We start from the raw sequence: 20,956 nt of genomic DNA, 5'->3' as shown, positions 1-20,956 counted from the left end.
GGTCGAGGTCAGGTTTCTTAATTATTGGTTTGATAACTGCTAATTTAAAAGATTTTTTTAACATAACCAATGCTGAGTGAAGAATTAATTATTCTCAACAGGGGTTTTGTTATTGCTGGTACTATCTGTTTAAGAAAATGTGTCGGTACAGGATCTAATATACAGGTTGATAAATTTGCAGAAGAGATGAGTGAAATTAGTTCATTCTCTTGAAGGGGAGTAAACTATTTCATATATATATATATATATATATATATAGGCTTTGCCTATAAAGACCAGATTTGTTGATCCACATAGCCTAGTGCTTTATGGTTATTGCTTTGGCATACTGATATTACTTGCTGATAACTTTACATTCATGCCTGTGTCATATCTCAAGTTGGCTATAATTTCACATATTAATTTATCTCAGTTTATTGCAAATAAACTAACATTTTTTTTCATTGTTTATTAACAGTTCTTTTAACAGTCCTTTATCTTACAGTTTGAAAACGGCTGAGTAAAAAAACATGGGTTAATTAAATTAAATTTCTTGATCAGAATCAGAATGTTGCATCAGTTTGACTAATATTTTTAGTATTAGTCACATTTTACCATTAAGTAAGATACATATTCGAAATACAAATATTCACAAAACTTTATAAAAAACCCAATGTTCTAAATAATAAAAATAAATATTACTATATAATAGCAGTTTAATAATGTGAGTTTCTCATTGTTCTTAGTCTTTCGGCTGCTCCCATCAAGGGTACAACGGGCCTTTCGATCCGCAATAAGTCTCATTCATAAACATATTTAATACATTTATTGGTCACTGGTTTCTGTGCTGACATTACTGACATAAAAATAAAACTATTTGAAAACCAACTGTCTTAATATCATTCAAAACATGACTCAACTGCAAATATTAGAAAATTTAAGTAATTGTATGTTTATTTATTTACATATGCCTGTGACAAAATTTTCAAAAACAAACATCACAAAAAGTCCCAAATAACAGGAGAATGAGTTTGAATATGATCTGACTTTTAATAAGAAATATAATTTCTATTTTATTATGTTGCATCAATAATTACACACCCATACCACCAATCAAATATTGAATTTCAATGTCAGTTTGGTTCTTCATATTTATCACAGTGTTTACATTTGTAATACTTAAATTAACACACATGTAAACTTAACCCATCACTCTAATATCATTAAAATAAATTAAATGTCAACAGTCGGTCAATTACAGCAAATGTTTTTCAGTTGTGTCAGTAATATTCTGAATGTCTCTCCCTCGAGTTATGGTTTAGCAGCTCTGTTGCTTTTACGGTGTGTTTGGACGCAGAGTGTTGAGCAGAAAGAGTAATTTAAATATTCAAATGGCACCTTCCCCAGCAGAGACTCTCCACACTGCCAGCATCGCCTAAAACAAAACACACGTTGTAAAAACATCAAATAAACACAACAGTACGTTTTCTTATTTTATTCTTATACACGTTCATCCACGCCATTTTGTAATGACTTTTAGTTTTCAAAATAATGAGTGAATGGATGAGGTTAAACAAGCGGTGCATAAAAAATGTTATTTCCAGTGGCAAAATGAATTCATTCACATTGGTGACTTGCTCAGAAGTGTGAATCTATTAGAAAAACATATCTAACCATCACATTATTATTACTGGGTTTCAGGAAGACCAACAAAAATAAATCACTTCTTTAAAAAAAAAAAAAAAAAACAGTCTATTTTAGCTCATTGTTGCCCCCCACCAACACAAGAGCTACAAAAATGAGGCATTGCTCCAGTCTATGGTTTCTCACTACAGAAACAGAAACTAGATTCCCTGTGACACTGAGGGATGTTACAGTGCAGAAAAGGTTAAATAAACACCTGAAGCACAAATCTCTTATTAATGTTTTTCTCCAAAAGACAATCGTCTGCCATTAATAGGAGCATTCTAGTAATGTCAAGTTTTTTTCTTGGTTAGAAATGACACAGGCTTCTCCCAGAAGATAAGATGATGTACAAGAGGCATCATTGTGGAAAAAAAAAATATTACTAATCTTTTATTTACAATTTAACAAAAAGTGGCATGTCAAAAATTATTCATACCATTCTCAATAATCAATAGTAAAGCCTTTATTGGCTATTACAGCAATCAAACACTTCCTTTAATTGCTGACCAGCTTTTTGCACGTCTCCACTGGCCTGTTCATCTTTAGCGAGGAGTTCCAACTCTTTCAGGTTGGTGAGTCTCATTGCCATCGCCCTGATCTTTAGCTCCCTCCACAGATTCTCAGGCCACAGCAAAACGTTAATGTTTTTGTATGCTAACTATTTCTTCACCACTTTTGCTGTGTGTTTTGGGTCGTTGTCGTGCTGAAATGTTCACTGAAATGTGCCCAAGGCCAAGTTTCTCTGCAGACTGCCTGGTTGTTGTTGAGAATTTGGATGTACTGCTCCTTTTTCATGGTGCCGTTTACTGTGATTAGGTTCCCTGGTTCACCGGCTAAAAAACACCCTCAAAACATTAAGTTCCCACCACCATGTTTAACACTGGGGATGGTGTTCTTAGGGTTGAAGGCTTCTATAGAACAGCTTGGACTATTTGGAATTCAATTAAATTTTATTCATAATTTTATTTAACAATGGTCATTGTCTCAAAGCAGCTTCACAAAATGAATAGAAAATTTATGGAAGTGTGTATGTGTAAAAAACATGTGTTTGGATAATAATGAGATTGTGAGATTGTCCCTGAAGCGAGCCAAGGGCGACGGTGGCAAGGAAAAACTCCCTGAGATTGCAATAGGAGAGGAACCGGACTCAACAGGGAACCCATCCTCATTTGAGTGTATAATTGAGAGCCGGGGATTGATTTTAGGATTTTCTCATGGACTGTGACAGTTTGCAATGGGTATGAATAATTTTGGACATGCCACTTTTTGTTCAAATGTAAATAAAAGATGATAATTTTTTCCACAATGATGCCTCTTGTACATTCTCATATTATTTTTTGGGAGAATCCTGTGTGATTTCCAGTCAAAAAAAACTTGCTGCTTGAGTAAAAGTAACTTTAAGTCAGAATCTGCCAGGGGCATAAATAATTTATTATATATAGAGAAAAACTCTGCAGTTTTTCTATATTTTAGAAAGATATTTTTTTCTTTTGCTAATTTAGGTTTTAAGGTCACGAGCGGTCGTATAAGAATTTCACTGCATATGGTACTGTGTATGAGACAAATAAAATTAGAATTTTATTTACACAGGAGCAAAATTACAAAAACTTACAGATCTGAGTGAAACGTAGACTAATAACCAAATACATTCATTAGTCACCATGTTACCTAGTCAGAGCTGCAGATAAAAGTGTTACAGATGATAAATAAAGCAGGATAGTATATTTTGTTAGTTTGACATTGGTAAGGAAAAGGTAAGGAAAGCTTTAAAGCACAAAAAAAAAAATCAGATGAGGAATTGTGTACCTGATATTACTGAGTGTTCCTCCTGTTGTGGCTACCTGCTCTGCCAATCTCCGTTCTGCAGCCAGCGCTCGCTAAACAAACAAGCGAACGAACAAACAATATGATTTATGTATTGCCATTAAAAACAAACAGCCATAAACCCACAATGTAGAAGCCACTTGGGTATGAGCTGAACCCTATTTGCTGTAAACATGCAGTGTATATGTGGTATAGTCTGGATCCTCTCCAGGTTTCTCTCAGTTTTGCCGATGTTAACTCTGACTAGCTCATTCTCCATAAAACTAACCTGTGAAAATGTGCAGGGTGAAATTGACATAAAAGTGTAATTTTTTTTGTTTTATAAACTAAGTGTTACATAAATTTTAAAAATAGCATGAAATAAGTTTAGTACATCATATGATAGATCTTCAAACAATCTACTTTTCCAGTTATTTAAAAGACACAGTCGTCTTCCCTTATGGTACCTTTTCTCGGTCACTCAGTGCTAAAAACCTCAGTTTTTCCTCTTGCTCCTCCTCTTCTTTCCGTTTCTCCTCTCTCTGCTCCTTCTCACGCTGCTTCTTCGCCGCCTTCTGCGCTTTTTTCTTTTCTGCTTTCTTGCTCTCTATTTCAGCCGTCAGCGGTCCCGGAACCTTTAATGAAAAGAAAAGCAGAAATGACGAATATAAACGACTGAGTTTTCTTCTGGTCCGAATGAGTATTTAATTAAAGGGTGATAAGGCAAGTCCACACACATTAGAGTAACAAATAATGTTTAAACATGCCTATATTATGTTTATACTGTATTCAGATACATTGTACTGTGTTTTGAAACAGTTTGACCAGTCGTTGTGTTAAAATAGACGCATGTAAAAAAATGTAATGTACAAAATGTTTAGGAATGTAATGATATTATTTGATGATGACAAGTGACCCGTGTGCCAGACCTGAGCTTTAGCGTAGTCGTATTTGTTCGGATGTTCAGCCATGAATTTCCTGAACATGTTCCTGCTCTCTTTTTCAGGTGCAACTGCATATGGTGTCTGGCCTTTTCTATCCCTTTGTATAGAGACACACACACACACACACACAAAGAACAAACACAAGAGGCAGAAAGTTTGCACACCCTTAATCAAAGTGCATTTATTTATTTATTTATTTTTTGCAGTGTATATAGTGTGTATAGTTTTCAGCAGATGTTTCCAGTGTCACCTGCATGTTGGGTCACATCCCATCTCCAATAACAGTTTCACAGCGTGTTTCTGTGCAGCTGCTGATGCCACGTGCAGCAGTGTGTATCCTGCTGAGTCGATGGGTGTGTTAAGGAGTCGGGCCAATGTGTGCTCGTCCTGCTGCAGTAGTGTGTGTAACGCCTCCGTGTCACCAGTCTTACACGCAGTGTACAGGGCATCCCGGACACCGAACTCCCACGATACACACCTCTCATCTAAATGAAAGAAATAAAACATTAGCACTTGGCAAATTATTTAGCTAAAATCATAGTGATTTTAAAACATTCTCCATTTAATTAGAATTTTCTTTTTAGCTAAAATTTTTTTTAAGAATGAAAAATGTTCATTTTCACAAAGTCTGCCGCTTCAGTGTTTTATTATGGCAATTTACAAATACAGTGAAACCTTGAATTGCAAGCATAATTCGTTCCGGAAGTGGGGCTCGTACAGTATTTCAAAACACTCGTAAATCAATTTGAATTTCCCCATTAGAAATAATAAAAACTCAGATTATTCGTTCCACAGCCCAAAAAATTTATACAAAATATAAAGAAAAAATAAACAAATTAGCCTGCACTTTGCCTTTAAAAAAGTTCTTTAAAAAAATGCCGACAGATAAGTGTTTGTGCGCGTGTGTTTGTGTGTGTATGTGTGTGAAGCCTAAGTAAAAGGAGAGGAGGAATGATACCCTCCCCTCTCCCTCTTCTTGACTTACACAGCAACCGTTCCTCATCTCTTATTTGAATTTAACACACACACACACACAGCTTGCTCAGGTATGGCAGCAGGCAGGTGAGGGTGCATCTACACGTGCAGTGAGGTGAAAACTTTTGGAGGATGGCGTGGTGTCAAGAAGGTCAGCAATGAAGCCACTTTTCTCCAGGAGAAGCAGTGACGGACTGATATTTTGCAAAAGTAAAAAAAAAACTAATCTTGCGAGGACTGAGGTAAAGAACCAATTCATTTTCTCTGATGAATCCTCCTTAATGTTTGGGGCATTCGGAAAAATGCTTGCTCAAGAAAAAAAAAAAAAAAGCATGTGTCAGTCAAGGGGGTTGGCTCACTCACAATTTTGCCCAAGAACAGCCATTTTTAAATTAATATTTGTGTCATTCTCCAAACGTTTGGCCACGGCTGTGCATTCAAATGAGTAAACTGATACGAAACAGTTACTATTGTAAGATTGGAGTAAAATCGGTAAAGCGTTCTTTGGGCTTATCTTTTGCTTTTATTATGATAAACAAAACAAAATTGTTTTTTTTTTTTTGCATAATTTCGAGTGATGACTGGAACATGGACTTTCTATGCAAAATAAAGAAAGATGGGAAACATAAGATAGTTGGTTCTATCATTAATTTGCTAAAAATACAACTCTTATAAAAATAGGTTTAATTTCTGTGGAATTCTAACATAATAAAACTTACCATAAAGGTAAAACTGATCTAATAACCTAAATAACTAAAACAAACCCCAAAGCATTAGTGTGTACACTGTACCTTCTTCATCATGGTTATTGTTCCTCAGATATTTCTTGTCATTGGTTTTGTCTTCTCCTGACTTTTCATTCCCCGCTTCGTCCTTCACCTCCCTGCTGTTAAATTCTAACCATGCATGCACAGATACAAATTAATATACAGTGGTGTGAAAAACTATTTGCCCCCTTCTTGATTTCTTATTCTTTTGCATGTTTGTCACAAGAAATGTTTCTGATCATCAAACACATTTAACTATTAGTCAAAGATAACATAATTAAACAAAAAATGCAGTTTTTAAATGATGGTTTTTATTATTTAGGAAGAAAAAAAATCCAAACCTACATGGCCCTGTGTGAAAAAGTAATTGCCCCCTGAACCTAATAACTGGTTGGGCCACCCTTAGCAGCGATAACTTGCAACGAGTCTTTTACAGCGCTCTGGAGGAATTTTGGCCCACTCATCTTTGCAGAATTGTTGTAATTCAGCTTTATTTGAGGGTTTTCTAGCATGAACCGCCTTTTTAAGGTCATGCCACAACATCTCAATAGGATTCAGGTCAGGACTTTGACTAGGCCACTCCAAAGTCTTAATTTCGTTTTTCTTCAGCCAATCAGAGGTGGATTTGCTGGTGTGTTTTGGGTCATTGTCCTGCTGCAGCACCCAAGATCGCTTCAGCTTGAGTTGACGAACAGATGGCCGGACATTCTCCTTTAGGATTTTTTGGTAGACAGTAGAATTCATGGTTCCATCTATCACAGGAAGCCTTCCAGGTCCTGAAGCAGCAAAACAACCCCAGACCATCACACTACCACCACCATATTTTACTGTTGGTATGATGTTCTTTTTCTGAAATGCTGTGTTACTTTTACGCCAGATGTAACGGGACACGCACCTTCCAAAAAGTTCAACTTTTGTCCTGTTGGTCCACAAGGTATTTTCTTAGGTAAGGTAAGTCTTGGCAATCATTGAGATGTTTTTTTAGCAAAATTGAGACGAGCCTTAATGTTCTTTTTGCTTAAAAGTGGTTTGCGCCTTGGAAATCTGCCATGCAGGCCGTTTTTGCCCAGTCTCTTTCTTATGGTGGAGTCGTGAACACTGACCTTAATTGAGGCAAGTGAGGCCTGCAGTTCTTAAGATGTTGTCCTGGGGTCTTTTGTGGCCTCTCGGATGAGTTGTCTCTGCGCTCTTGGGGTAATTTTGGTCGGCCGGCCACTCCTGGGAAGGTTCACCACTGTTCCATGTATTTGCCATTTGTAGATAATGGCTCTCACTGTGGTTCGCTGGAGTCCCAAAGCTTTAGAAATGGCTTTATAACCTTTACCAGACTGATAGATCTCAATTACTTTTGTTTTCATTTGTTCCTGAATTTTTTTGGATCTTGGCATAATGTCTAGCTTTTGAGGTGCTTTTGGTCTACTTCTCTGTGTCAGGTAGCTCCTATTTAAGTGATTTCTTGATTGAAACAGGTGTGGCAGTAATCAGGCCTGGGGGTGACTACAGAAATTGAACTCAGGTGTTGTGATAAACCACAGTTAAGTTATTTTTTAACAAGGGGGGCAATCACTTTTTCACACAGGGCCATGTAGATTTGGAGTTTTTTTTCTCCCTTAATAACGTAAACCTTCATTTAAAAACTGCATTTTGTGTTTAATTATGTTATCTTTGACTAATAGTTAATGGTTTTTGATAAGCAGAAACATTTAAGTGTGACAAACATGCAAAAGAATAAGAAATCAGGAAGGGGCAAATAGTTTTTCACACCACTGTATAACAAAATGAAAAAAAATTTACTTCTACCAAAAAAATAGTGAAAAAAATGAACAATGATACCAATAATACCTTCTCTCTCCATGAACTTCTCATCTTTCTCAGGAGCCTCTGGTTTTCTCTCTTTCTTCTTCCTTCGCTTCTTTTTGCTGGGTTTGACCTCATATTCCTTTAAATCTAAAGTTGTAATGGTCAACTCCTCAAACTGCAGCTCTACAGGAACGTCTTCATCCTCCTCCTCTTCCTGCTCGTCCTCCTCCTGCTGAACCACTGAAACACACACGCCTAGTGGTACAGATCCACATACCTCAACAGTGAATGGGGTGGATTACACATGCACACACAGGCACACACAGGCACCAACTCCAGAGATCAAACTCACCTGCTGCATTTTGGTTGGTTTGATTTGAAGTTTTTTTCTGCCATATTTTCTTGGGCGAACTGAGAATGCTGGATATATCTGTGGTCTTATCTGTAAACAGAGTCAACAAATGTATGTATAATAAATTAGGTATTTACACAAATTCACTCAACAGTAATAGTTATGATGAAATTATTTAAAAATGATTACATATTAAACATATTTAAATTAGGAGCGTTTTGCTTTTTTAAACTTTTTTTTTAAGCCCAAACCTTTTTTTTAGTTATTGCGGTTAAAATAGTGATTTTTTTTAAATATACAAGTACATTTTCAAATCTTAATATTGTGAAAAAGATTAAACTGCCTATTACTATATGAGATTTTTACATATACTTTACATATGAAAGTATATTTTGTATTTCACTTTAAAATTGAGATCAAAGAGTCTGGTATAAAGAATGAAGAGACTGAAGTCAAGTTGCTTCCATTTTGTGACGATTTGAAGTGCCATGTAGTGTTGGTCCACTGTGTTTTATCAAGTCCACAGTGCAGTCAGGGCAGCCGTCTACCTGGGGATTTTAGAGCGCTTCATGTTTAAGCTTAACAGAGATGCTCATTTTCCTTTTCCAGCAGGACTTATCACTTGCCCACTGCGCCAAAACTGCCACGAACTGGTTTGCTGACCGTGATTTTGCTGTGCTTGATTGTCCAGCCAACTCGCCTGGACCCTATAGAGAATCTCTGGGCTATTGTAAAGAGGAAGATGAGAAACAAACAACCCAGCTGTCTGTTCTTGAGCTGAAGGCTGGTCTTCAATAACGCCTCAGCAGTGCACATTTGGGTAATATAAATACTTATTTGATTTTTTTCTGGAAATATTCTAACATTTTGAGATACTGGGTTTTTAAAGTGTGTGGGCTGTAAGCTAATTCATTAAAATTGAAACAGGAAAATTTAATATTTCACGTGACGTGTAACAAATCTAGAGTTTCATAGTTTTAATTAAATTACGGGGGAAAAAAACATCTACAATATACAAAATGTAAGTAATGTAAAAAAAATTTAATTAAGTGCATCTCAAACTCTCTCATCTTTCATCTTAGTAAGTGATAAGGTCTTGAAAAGGAAAATCTAGTTAAACAATATCAACATTCGAAACAAATAAGAGAATATTAAGATTTTATCTTGACACGTTTAACTTAACACGTAAATTTTAAACATTTATTTAAATAAAAATGCTTAAAAATAGCAAACTTATCTTTCCATAGAACAATCAATTTACGCTGAAATAAATGGTAAAAATGGTCTTGAAACAGGCTACTCTTATATTTGGTTTGTTTCAATTACAAGTTAAGAAATTGTAGATTAACGTGACTAAATTCAACAGTTTTTCACTTGTTAAGATCATGTTTTGCAGTGCTTGTATATACATTATATAAATGAAATTTTCTAAATCTAAATAATGATTTATTTATATTGTTCTGTTTGGACATATATTTCACTTTATATTTTGAACATTTCTTTTGTTTAAAATATGGCCATTTTCCATATAGCAAATTTTTATTACTAACTTAAAAACCAACATAAATAAATAAGCAATCAGATATGTACCGTAAACTTGAACTGTTGAGAGAACGTCATGTACACGTGTTACTTCGCTGAAAGTGGCTCTGCGAGTAGCGAAAGGAATTGATCGTATTCTCGAGTCTTTTCTTCCCAGTGGTGCTCCGCGACCTCCAAAGAACACACTTCGGTTGTACTTCGGTGTTCGGAGGAAAATGGCCTCAGCCTGAGTTAAATATTCAGCCCAGTTCTTCAGCAGATCCTGAATGTCCTGGTGTGGAAGCAGTTGTGTACAGTGTTATGTACAATAAAAGCCCTGCAGTTTACTATACTTTACTATATTTAGCTTCTTCAACCTAAACATGCTGCAAAAATTGTTTATCAGTGTGGTATTGATTTCAAATTTCTCCATGTCCTTCCTTGATCATGCAATAAGTTTGATAAAATGGCCTCCTTTAATGTCACAGCCATCCACTGAAAACTCAATCTGTACTCGCCTTTGTTAGAGCTGCCTCGTTATAGCGCCGAAGTGCAGACCCGGCAGATTTGGGGGTGTGGCTTTTATTCTGGGCATCACGGACACTCTGAGCCGTTCCCCGTTTTGCTCGAACCGTGTACCGGTGGAACGTCTTGTGCTGCAGCACCTCCTTCCTGTAAAATAACAATGCATGTGTCGATAACTCATCGAGGATAGTTCAGGATCAGATAACAGGGATCATCTAAGAGATTTATAGAAAATATGCATGCAAACATTTCTATCATCTACATCTTAAGTGAACCAGAAAAGCATTATTTCCACTAAGCAACAGCTCACGCTGCGGAGCACCTGGAGGAAACCCACCAAGCACGAGGAGAACACACAAACGCCACGCACACCAGACCAGAGGTGAGCTAAAATTTCAAACTGTGCATATTTTCATTGTTATATAGCTTTATTCATGTTCTTCGGCTTGAAAATACAATCAGAAATCATAACATATAGTCAGCTGACCCTTTATAAACAGCTCCAGCAAAATGGCCGCCGCCCGTCATTAGGATCACCCAGAGCGTCTTCTCCGAGGTGTTCAGCAGAAAATCAACCAAATTTGCCTCATCGTCAACCTGAAGAACGAAACACATTCAGTTTTAGTTAAGCAAGCATCCTAATGCTATATTGTGTTGTGTTTTATAATGACTAACTCGTTATGTTATTTAAATTCTCTTTTCTAGCATAGCTAAGAAATCTTCCTGTCTCTGTACTGTATGGACAAAAACTGTGTCCACCCGTCCATAGAATGCTTTCCCCCACATGTTGGAGTGTGGCTCTCTGGATTTGTGTTCATTCAGCTATTACTGAGCTCAGGCACTGTAACTGGGATGTCAAGGAGACTCCAGTTCCAGTTTTACTCGAGTTCTTCAACTCCAACCTATAGAGCTGGGTTTGTGCATCTCACAGAGGTATCGTCATGCTGGAACAGGTTTTGGCCTCTTTTGGCCCAGTGAAGGGAAACTGATAAGATACAGCGTACAGAGGTATTCTAATACAATTGTGCATTTATGACAAAAGTATGGGAATGTGCGTGCGATGGTCAGGTGTCCGCAAACTTCAGGTGTATGTTGTGCAGTTATTCCCTGGATTAGATGCAGGAAGAGTCACTTCACTGTCCTTATTGAAAATAAATGTCTCGAGTGAGACAGATAGAGGGGTGTGGGTGTGTCTAGAGTGATAGGGTGCTTCTCAAGTTGCAAAGTGGGAAAAAAGCAATATGGGTGAATATCCCAAAGTTATCATAATGGACATTTACTAAATTTTCACTACAGAATGCTGCAAAAGATTTTTTTTTCATAAGCAGCCTAGCATTGCTCTGTGTTTACTTAGTAACCTATAATATAAAAAAGGTGTTGCTATGAAAGACATGCTAATGTACTTACTGTCTTCCTCTGTACTGCACAACGGTACAGACATAAATACAGTCCCTGAGAGTTTTGGAGCAAAGCCTTTGCAGATAAACGACCTCCATAAGAAATCACACCACCACCGCCGCCATTATCGTCATCGTCACTGCGCGACTCCTCATCCTCAGAGTCTGAACCTGAAATGCTCGACACATCACCTGTCCACATACACACACAGACACACAAGGAAATTTAAATCTCAATTGATATAACAAGAGACTCAATAATAATATTAATAATCAATGGTTTTATATAATATCTGACTCTGTATAAAAGTAAACAACCTGACAGACACTAAGAATTTAAGAAGAGTTGTGACAAATGCTGGTGAAAATCAGTTGCATTGATTGTGAAAAACTGTCTACATGTAAGTTTACAGGCAGGGATGTCCTTTCAACCTTGTTTTATTTAAGTAAAACATACTGCAAACATTATATTATTTTAAAATATATTTTATTTAATGAAGGCATTTATTTAAACGAGGAATTGTACATATACCGGATAAACAGATATGCAGGACAAGAGGTTTATAGCTTCTTTAAAGCTTGAAAGTTTAAAGCCTTATTTATGAAAATATTGAAGTTTGTTTTATATTTTGAATTATATGTGAATCTAAATACTTCTTAGTATTTTCGATGTTAACTTATCAACATCGCATACATCTGCTGATTTACACACACACTATTTATATATATATTAGAGAGAGAGAGAGAGAGAGAGAGATGCTATTAGGATAATTATTTATTGCTGTATAGTACTAATTATTAATTAATTATTAATAATTTGCAGTTAAATTCATCCACAACTATGTAAGTGAGCATTTTGCTCAAAGCATACAACTTGCAGATCTGTTTATTTATCTGTGCATGACTCTTTGCACTAGATATATTTTGTGCATTATATTAAAGCGGATAAGAGAGAGCGACTTACCCATTCCTGTCTTCTTTTCGAACTCCTCCACGGTGATTGGTGATCGTCCAGCCAGTCGCTGCCTCAGATTGAATCGATGCCAGTCCAGTTTGTAATGCTCCATCTGCATGAACATACAAAGTGCAGGAAACCTGATCAACCACTACATCCTCATGATGATTACTCAGTGAAGAAATTAATTTATTGGTAAAAGCCTTGTATAATTACTACCACACCTGCTCTTCACGATTTTCAAACGAGCTCTGACATGCTGAGCAAAACCTCCTGTCGGACACTTCTCCGAGTGACGCGGCCTCATCCTTACTTTCATCCGTTCCTCTCTTATTATCAGAAACATCTGCAAACAAACACATTTAATTTATAAACACTGAACAAAAGACATTCATTTACTACCAGTAGTACATGGTCATATATTACAGTAAATAATACAGGATTTTGAATTACCCAAAGAATTCTTGTCTTGAAGAAGTGTGTTAAGGCTTGACTTCATGGTTACCATCAGCCTGATACTGTTTTAAAATCTCTATCTGTTTTTCTTTTCACCATACTGCACACATTCTTGGTATAGCACTCTAAGATAAGACTGCAATAATAATTTTAGCATTTGATTGCAATAATTTAGTCTAGCGGCCCTACTAGATCTATATACATTATGCTGACTTGTAAAGCACTGAATGGTCTCACTCATCTTAGGACTTCTGCTCAATAAAGATCCAACACACCTGCTTGAACCAAAAGGTGCAGGCTCTTTATTAGTACCTATAATTATGAAAAGTACAGCAAGGGACAGGGCACTGTCTTACAAAGTCAGCACTTTATGTCCTAGGGTGCTTTTAAGCCTATGTTACCTTCTTACCCTCTCTGATGGCGAGATGAAGAGGTTCCTGAGGATTCTGCAACTCTGAAACCTCCCTAAGTCCATCAATGAGGTTCGGATCAACAGCGAGGTCAAACAAAGAGCAGCGATTTGGTTTGGTCATGATGACGTTGTAAGGCACACTCGAGGATCTGAGGAAATAAAGAAACCTCACAGCTATTATACCAGATTCAGATATTAATTCTGTTGCAAATGTATTTCGTCAAATCAAAAGAAAGAAGTAAAAGGTTCTGTATAGATTTAAAAGGACTGATCACTTTAATCTTTTTTATGATTGTTATTTAAGTTTTTACACGTATTCACAAAGAATGTAATATGATGTGTATTACATGTTTGCTAAAGGGTTTATGGAACTGTATGTGTTAAGTTTTGTTAAATAATTTAGTTGTATTAGTTTACGTTTTATTTAATTAATATTTATTAGAAGTAGTGGTTTAACTATTATTTATCAGAAATAGTGATGTACCTTTTTGTGGTTTTTAATTTAAGATTATCGACCACTTAGTTAAATGTACTTTGAACGATTTAAGTTTGAAGCAGAAGCTGATGTACAAATTCCCAGATAACTCAACAATCGAAAACCACGTGTACAGTCGATCACCACGTGTAGCAGTGTGGAGATCAATAGATAAGTAAAGTCCAGAGACAAAGTGCTGCTGACACAGGTAAAGAGGATAATATCCAAGCAAAATGGCAGAAGAAACCTTTGGAAAAACAGTTGAGCAACTGAAAAGGGAGATAACTTCTGCAAAAAGTAGCTTCACCAAGCGAGCTAACTTCCTTAACAGAGAAGCAAGTAATTTGCCGGAATCAGAACTTATAAAGAAATTTAAAAAGCTCTCCACTGGAGCAAGAAAAGTTTTTAAAACAAATGATAATTACAAGGCTGGATTACTCTTTGAAAAAATTATGGACAAGCTGAGATGTCAGCTACGATCTCCGTGGCAGAGAAAGCTTGCCGTCACCATGCCTGTCGATACCGTCGGCTATAGTATGCAACTGGAACTGGAAAGATGGACCCCAACAATTGTAAGAGCAGAGTTAGAGGGTCGTGTATACAAGCTCAAAGAGTTTAGCAGTAAGTGTGAAGCAAGAAAATTTTAATTCGCATGCACTTAAAGGATTACAGAGAATGCACAAGTATCAGAAACCGATGTGAAAAATAAGATAGATATGATAGCTTCTGCAGCTCAGATTATGCCAGTAGTTAAAATTAAACCTACAAGCCTACCTACGTTCAGTGGTAATAAGAGGAACTTCTACCGCTGGAAGAGGGGCTCGGAAAACCTCCAGGGACAAGAGGAACCCACAGGGTCGACTGAGGTTAAAAAGATTTAACGGGTGGACAGCATCGATAAGACAAGATTGCCAAAGAGCTCAGGCTTTCCTCTTACAACACAGCTGCTGACATCTTTAGAGTGTTGGAGAACCACTATGGAAACAAAACCATGTATATATGGTTATATATAAACCAGCACTCTGATAGATCTGGCCTCAGACACAAATTACGCACAAAGCTGCTGATAGACTCAAGTTAAGAGGGGAGAAAGTTACCTTGGGGGTTCATGGGGTTGGAAAGATGGCCATTAGAGTGAGCACAAAAAGGTCACGAGGGGACGGTAAAGGCTCATCGGTTGATCTGTTATGGGTTAGAGGAGATCGCCAAAGTCCACAGAAGTGTCACTCCAGAGCAACTTAAAAAAATATTTCTAGAGGCAGACCTCAAAGAATTTAAAAGGTCGGAGAAGATTGAACTCCTTATTAGCCACAAAGAGGGGAGACTCGCACCACAAAGAATGAAAGTTGTGGGAGATCTCGTCCTTTGGGACAGTCCGTTGGGGAAAACTGTTGCTGGAGCAGACCCAGATCTGTTTGAGAAGGTGGAAATGACAGCAAATGAGTCTGAAACACATTTTGCTCAGTCCATTAGGGGAGGTGCAGTCAACTATGAGGAAATCTTTGAAAAGGCAGAAGCTCCAAATATCCCCAAGATAATCCAAAGAGGGAAAAGTCATGTGGCTGAAACAAAAAGCTCACTGGTAAGTAACCAAGAGTGGTGGAAGTGGGACAGTATCGGAGAGGCCTGTGAACCAATGTGTGGTGGGTGCCCGGTTGGTAACCGTTAGCCTGGAGGAAAAGAAATTACTCTAGCAAAAGAGAAGGAACTTGAGCTCATAAGAGAGGGTCTCACTTATGTTGTAGAAGATTCACAAAGTAAGTCTCCACACTGAGATACAAAGTATCCATGGATTCAGGACCCATCTACCGTTCCATAAAACAGAAGTGGGGTGAAAAGTGCTTTCCTAAGAACGGAAAAACACCTCAAGAGAGTACCAGAATGGCAAGGTATTTATACAGCTCAGGTCCATGATATGGTCGAAAGAGAAGCAGCAATTAAACTCACTAAGGGAGAGATCGAAAAGTGGAAGTGACCAGTTTGGTATGTTAGCCACTTAGTTGCATCAAACCCCCACTCAACAACCATTCCGGTGTGGCTGGTCTGGAATAGTAGACAAAAATTCATGCTCAGTCCAAATGTACTTATCAGAGCTGTCTTGCTTCGATTTAGAAAAGGAGTATTTGCTGCTCTTAAAAACATTAAGAAGAACAACTCTGTCTGGCTCAAAGAGCGTAAAGTGCATCTGCACTAGGGCTGCAACTTACAATTATTTTAATAATCTATGAATCTGTCAATTATTTTTCTCCGATTAATCGGATAGAAACAAAAAAAAAAAAAAAAAAAAACAGAAAAGCATTTATTTCCAACCCCTTATTCAAAAACAAAACTAAAATCTTTAGAAAGTGTACAAACATGTTGCTCCTTAAGCTGTTATAATAATAATCAAATAAAATAAAAATGGACTTACTCGTATTCCAAAACACTCGAAATTTTCAAAAACGGAATCACTGCTGCAAAGTAAAAATAGAACAAATTCACCTGCACTTTACCTTTGAAAAGTATCTCGACAGAGCAGTGTTTCTGTGTAGAGCAGAGAGAAAGAGTGTGTGTGTGTCTGTGAAGGCAAAAGTAGGCAGGGTCTGTGTGTGTGAGGCACGGTGTCCAATGACGCGTGCCCACACACACACACACACACACACACAGACAGCAGCCAAAGAGCAGGCTAAACCTTGAGCAGAGAGAAAACATGGATTTTTAACATCTCTAATGAGACCTGCTTTTGCTTTACACACGCATACAGACACAAAATAAAATGTTTCACGCGCGCACACACGTGGTCACAGTGTTATAGTATACACTACACACGTGCACGGATGTTGATTATACCAGCAAGAGACACACATCAGTGCTACATCAGTGCTACATCAGTGCGCGAGATCGAGTGTGTTTACTCCGCTCCGCGCTCAACTAAAGTTTTTATTTTTTATAATCAAATGTCTACGCGTCGCGTGACACAACAAATCGATTATGAAATTCGTTGCCAACGATTTTATTAATCGATTTTTATCGATTAGTTGTTGCAGCCCTAATCTCCACATCATCACACTTTCTTTGGAGAGATACGAATATAGAATATAGAATATAGAATACAGAAATAGGCGAGTTTGCCATAACAAAAGTCAACATTGGAGATCACCCTGCTGGATGCATTGCACAATTAGCTCTGCGTAGAACAGCACAATTGGAAAAGTTTGCTCATTTAAAATAGGAGCGCAGAGTACCTGAGGAGGATAGCTACATAGATGACATCCCCACATCCCACAATGACCAGGAGAGACTGACCATGATAATAAATGGACTTAAAGAGATTCTGACCGCCAGCGGATTTGCACTCAAGCCATGGGTTAGGTCAGGGCTAAGTGGGAGGCAAGTGACTGGTGCACAAATTTAAAGTCAAGTGATCACACTTCCAAACCAGATGAAGGAAGAAGAAAAAAAGTTTTGGGAAGAGGGTTTTTGGTAGAAGATGACAAACTCTACATCATGACTTCTATTAACTTCTCAAAAAGGAAAAAGAAAATGAGAACAGGCCAAAAACTTCTTGAAGGTGAAACGAAACTGAAAACGCCTAACCGGTTGATCAGAAGACAGCTGGGCTCTATGACTCAATTGGTCCCGTTACACCTGCCAAGCAAAAAGGTGCAATTCTTGTCAGGAAGGCATCCCAAGAGACAGGAAATGTGAGCTTAACTCGACAAACATGGGACAAGCCACTTTCTGGAAATCTCAGAAATAAAGCCATCAAACCCTTCGAGAAGGATTGGCAGACATTGAACATTGGTTTCACCTAGTAGATAGTCAGATTGTGCTTAAGGCCATTCAGTGTGATAGCTATGGGAAATCCAAAAGGCTGAGCCAGCGAGTGACTGGTGGTGGATCCCAGGATAACCCATAGAGGTTAGTTCCCTCTCACGCCTCCCACTCCTGTACCTGTTTATTCTGCTATTATGAATCGCAATTCTTTTGTGTGCTGACATCGCCACACTGATTCCAAATTTTTTTTATCTTTTATACTAAAGATGAACCGGTCAACTAATCGCCAGTGAGCAGAACTGTCTGGTTTTCAGCTTGATTAGCCATGACACGTGAACAGATATGACGAATTCTGTACAGAGCGCAGAACCTTCTGAGTGGCACAACAGAAATGCATTTTTGTGGCTTTACATTATAAAAACATGTGTGTTAAAAGCCTCCGATCTGCCTTTTACTCCAAACCCTGTGAGCGAATTAGTCGCAAATCCACTCCTTACACACACACTTACACCATTCTCAAAACACACGCACAAGTGCAAAATAGTTAAAAATCATGTGCGGTAGAAGCCCCATATGTCAACATGCTGACTGTCAAGTTGAGTTTTGAGACTTTGGAGGTTTTGAGGAAAGTAAAATGTTGCCGCACTCTGAAATATTTGCACATTTTCATCACGAGTGATAGGAGTGAATTATAAGTTGGTTTGGAAATAATAATTATGGTGGATGACAGATACAGCTCAGTAAAATGTTTAACTCTTGTATTTAAAGTTGGTTTGTATTGTTTAAATGCTGCGCTTTTGGTTTTAACTAAGTCAGAGAAAAATTAATAAATTGACACTTATAGAATCACAATTTTATTTAAATCGGCACAAACAAAACATCTGCTCCAATAGATATTAATTAGAAAAGATAAAGTGAATATTTTTACTGGAATTAGTTCATATTTTCACTTTGGCTGAAATAACAGCGCTGATGTGGTATAAGTGAATTTTAACACACTGGAGTCGTTTTAAAAACAAAACTTCATCTTTATCTGATCCAATTTTTCGATTGGATAAAGATGAATCAATGAGATCTCATCTGTGATTCACTCTCCGATCGTCTCCAATACCGAACAGGGAACGTATTTGACTGACGATGATAAAACCTAACAATATTATTATTTAATTCAACTTTACAATATTAGATTTGTATTAATAAGGTAGACAGAGAGTTCTGCCGTATAGAAAGACAAACAGGCATGTACGTGGGCTTCAACCTAAAATAGCCGCCAATGGCAGGTACTTATGCTAGTTTTATCGATATTAATACTATTACTACTACTAATAATAATAAAAAATACATACATATATAGATAAATACATACACACTATGTACAACTTTTTAAGTTTAGACAGCTTCTATAGATAGACTACAGAATAAAAAATAATTATGTACTATGTGTTGAAATCAAACTGGGATTAGTGGTGAAATTACAACCCCAGTCCCCAGTCCCCAGACAAACACCCAAAAGGCAAATCACCCCTCTAACCCTGACCCCTCCAACCCTGTCCCCTCCAACCCTGTCCCCTCCAACCCTGACCCCTCCAACCCTGACCCTTCCAACCCTGACCCCTCCAACCATGTCCCCTCTAACCCTGTCCCCTCTAACCCTGTCCCCTCTAACCCTGTCCCCTCTAACCCTGACCCCTCTAACCCTGACCCCTCCAACCCTGACCCCTCCAACCCTGACCCCTCCAACCCTGACCCCTCCAACCCTGTCCCCTCCAACCCTGTCCCCTCTAACCCTGACCCCTCTAACCCTGTCCCCTCCAACCCTGTCCCCTCCAACCCTGACCCCTCTAACCCTGTCCCCTCTAACCCTGTCCCTTACTTCCTTTTCATGGAGCTGGCAACCCCTGAGTCCTGAGTCTCCACACAGTTGCTGGAGGGCTCTTTCTCATCAAACTCTCCTTATACACATTAATAAATGAGGAATATAATTTATTACATTCATGAAGTGTTTTTTTTTTTCGCCATTTCACACACACACACACACACACACACACGGGTAACACTCCACAGCAGGAGCAGCTCTCGGTGTCAGATATTATACTCTCTGTCTAAAAACAATAAATACATTTTAAATTAAAACGAATTACTATTCTCATGAAAGTAATTTTGTTTACTTTTTATAATTAATCTAGATATTTACGTACTGATTCACACATTGCACTTTTTTCTTTTTCTATCCGTTTTCCGGCAGACACCGCCCTCCTGCGCTCTGATTGGCCAGCAGTAAACAATCCCTGCGCTCTGATTGGCCAGCAGTACACAATCCCTGCGCTCTGATTGGCCAGCAGTACACAATCCCTGCGCTCTGATTGGCTAATAAAGAACGTTTTACCCAATCATACTGATAAGGGAAAAACAGAATACTGGTACGGAAAGAAATGTTGTGTTCCGCCTTTCTTCGTTGAGGAGTCGTGAATATACATAATTTTATTTTGATAATACGCAGTAGAAAGAGCTATGAGGTGCGAATGAACAACACAATAAAAACACCCAGGAGGAAAAACGAATTCTAAAGCTGTACCTTGTTGCGTGAGCTCACGCGTCTCTCCTTTTTCGTCGTGGTCTCAGCATTACCGATCTTTCAGCTCATTACCGCCACCTAGTGGGAGATTGGGACAGTACATTAATATACTGCTATTAAAATATATTTTAATATTTATAAAATATATATATCTTTATTTAATATAAATAAATAAATGTATTATTATTATAAAAGTCCACTGATCATTTATAATAATAATAATAATAATAATAATAATAAATGCTTAAGCCTAAAAATAACCTAATCGGCTTTAATGTAATCAGTGATATTATTATTATTATTATTATTATTTGAGGTTGAAGCCCACGTACATGTCTGTGTGTCTCTCTGTACAGCAGAACTCTCTGTCTAACTTATTAATACAAAGAAATCCCATTCTGTAAGGTTGAGTATCTTACGCCTTGTTTACACTAAGTTGTCCTTCTTTGGTGCTCAGACAAATACACTCCCTGTTCGGTAATCGGAGAGTGAATCACAGATGAGAAATGGAAAAAGTAGATAAAAGGATAAAGATGAAGTTTTGTCTTAAAACCACTCCAGCGTGTTAAAGTTCACTT

General features: G+C 37.6%; 1 protein-coding gene across 2 annotated transcripts; it reads right to left on the bottom strand.

Moving 5' to 3' along the window:
- Positions 1 to 721: 721 nt before the first annotated feature.
- ankzf1 (ankyrin repeat and zinc finger peptidyl tRNA hydrolase 1) lies at positions 722 to 20,430 on the bottom strand. Of its 2 annotated transcripts, none has more exons than XM_053495824.1 (16): positions 20,379 to 20,430; positions 13,570 to 13,721; positions 12,929 to 13,050; positions 12,714 to 12,816; positions 11,760 to 11,941; positions 10,840 to 10,949; positions 10,346 to 10,499; positions 9,897 to 10,119; positions 8,307 to 8,396; positions 7,997 to 8,209; positions 6,179 to 6,283; positions 4,663 to 4,897; positions 4,398 to 4,509; positions 3,936 to 4,103; positions 3,472 to 3,542; positions 722 to 1,414 (listed from the first exon to the last, which is right to left on the bottom strand). In XM_053495824.1, the coding sequence occupies exons 2-16, from the start codon at positions 13,691 to 13,693 to the stop codon at positions 1,291 to 1,293; spliced, it is 2,136 nt and encodes a 711-aa protein (XP_053351799.1). In that variant the 5' UTR covers positions 13,694 to 13,721; positions 20,379 to 20,430; the 3' UTR covers positions 722 to 1,290. The 2 variants fall into 2 exon arrangements, with proteins under 2 accessions (XP_053351799.1, XP_053351800.1); XM_053495825.1 differs by having other exon boundaries at positions 724 to 1,414; positions 7,997 to 8,194.
- Between the last annotated feature and the right edge of the window lie 526 nt (positions 20,431 to 20,956).

The sequence above is a fragment of the Clarias gariepinus genome, chromosome 5 (assembly GCF_024256425.1).
Source record: "Clarias gariepinus isolate MV-2021 ecotype Netherlands chromosome 5, CGAR_prim_01v2, whole genome shotgun sequence".
NCBI lineage: Eukaryota > Metazoa > Chordata > Actinopteri > Siluriformes > Clariidae > Clarias > Clarias gariepinus.
The sequence above is the reverse complement of the archived record's forward strand: the minus strand, read 5'-3'. Positions and strand labels throughout refer to the sequence as shown.

Excerpts from the sequence above, each read along its gene's own strand:
- ankzf1 (XM_053495824.1), bottom strand. The coding sequence starts at position 13,693 with ATGACCAAACCAAATCGCTGCTCTTTGTTTGACCTCGCTGTTGATCCG. Across the intron at positions 11,942-12,713 it reads CGAAAAGAAGACAGGAATGG|GTGATGTGTCGAGCATTTCA; the intron begins GTAAGTCGCTCT and ends GTATGTGGACAG. Across the intron at positions 10,950-11,759 it reads GTGCAGTACAGAGGAAGACA|GTTGACGATGAGGCAAATTT; the intron begins GTAAGTACATTA and ends TTCGTTCTTCAG.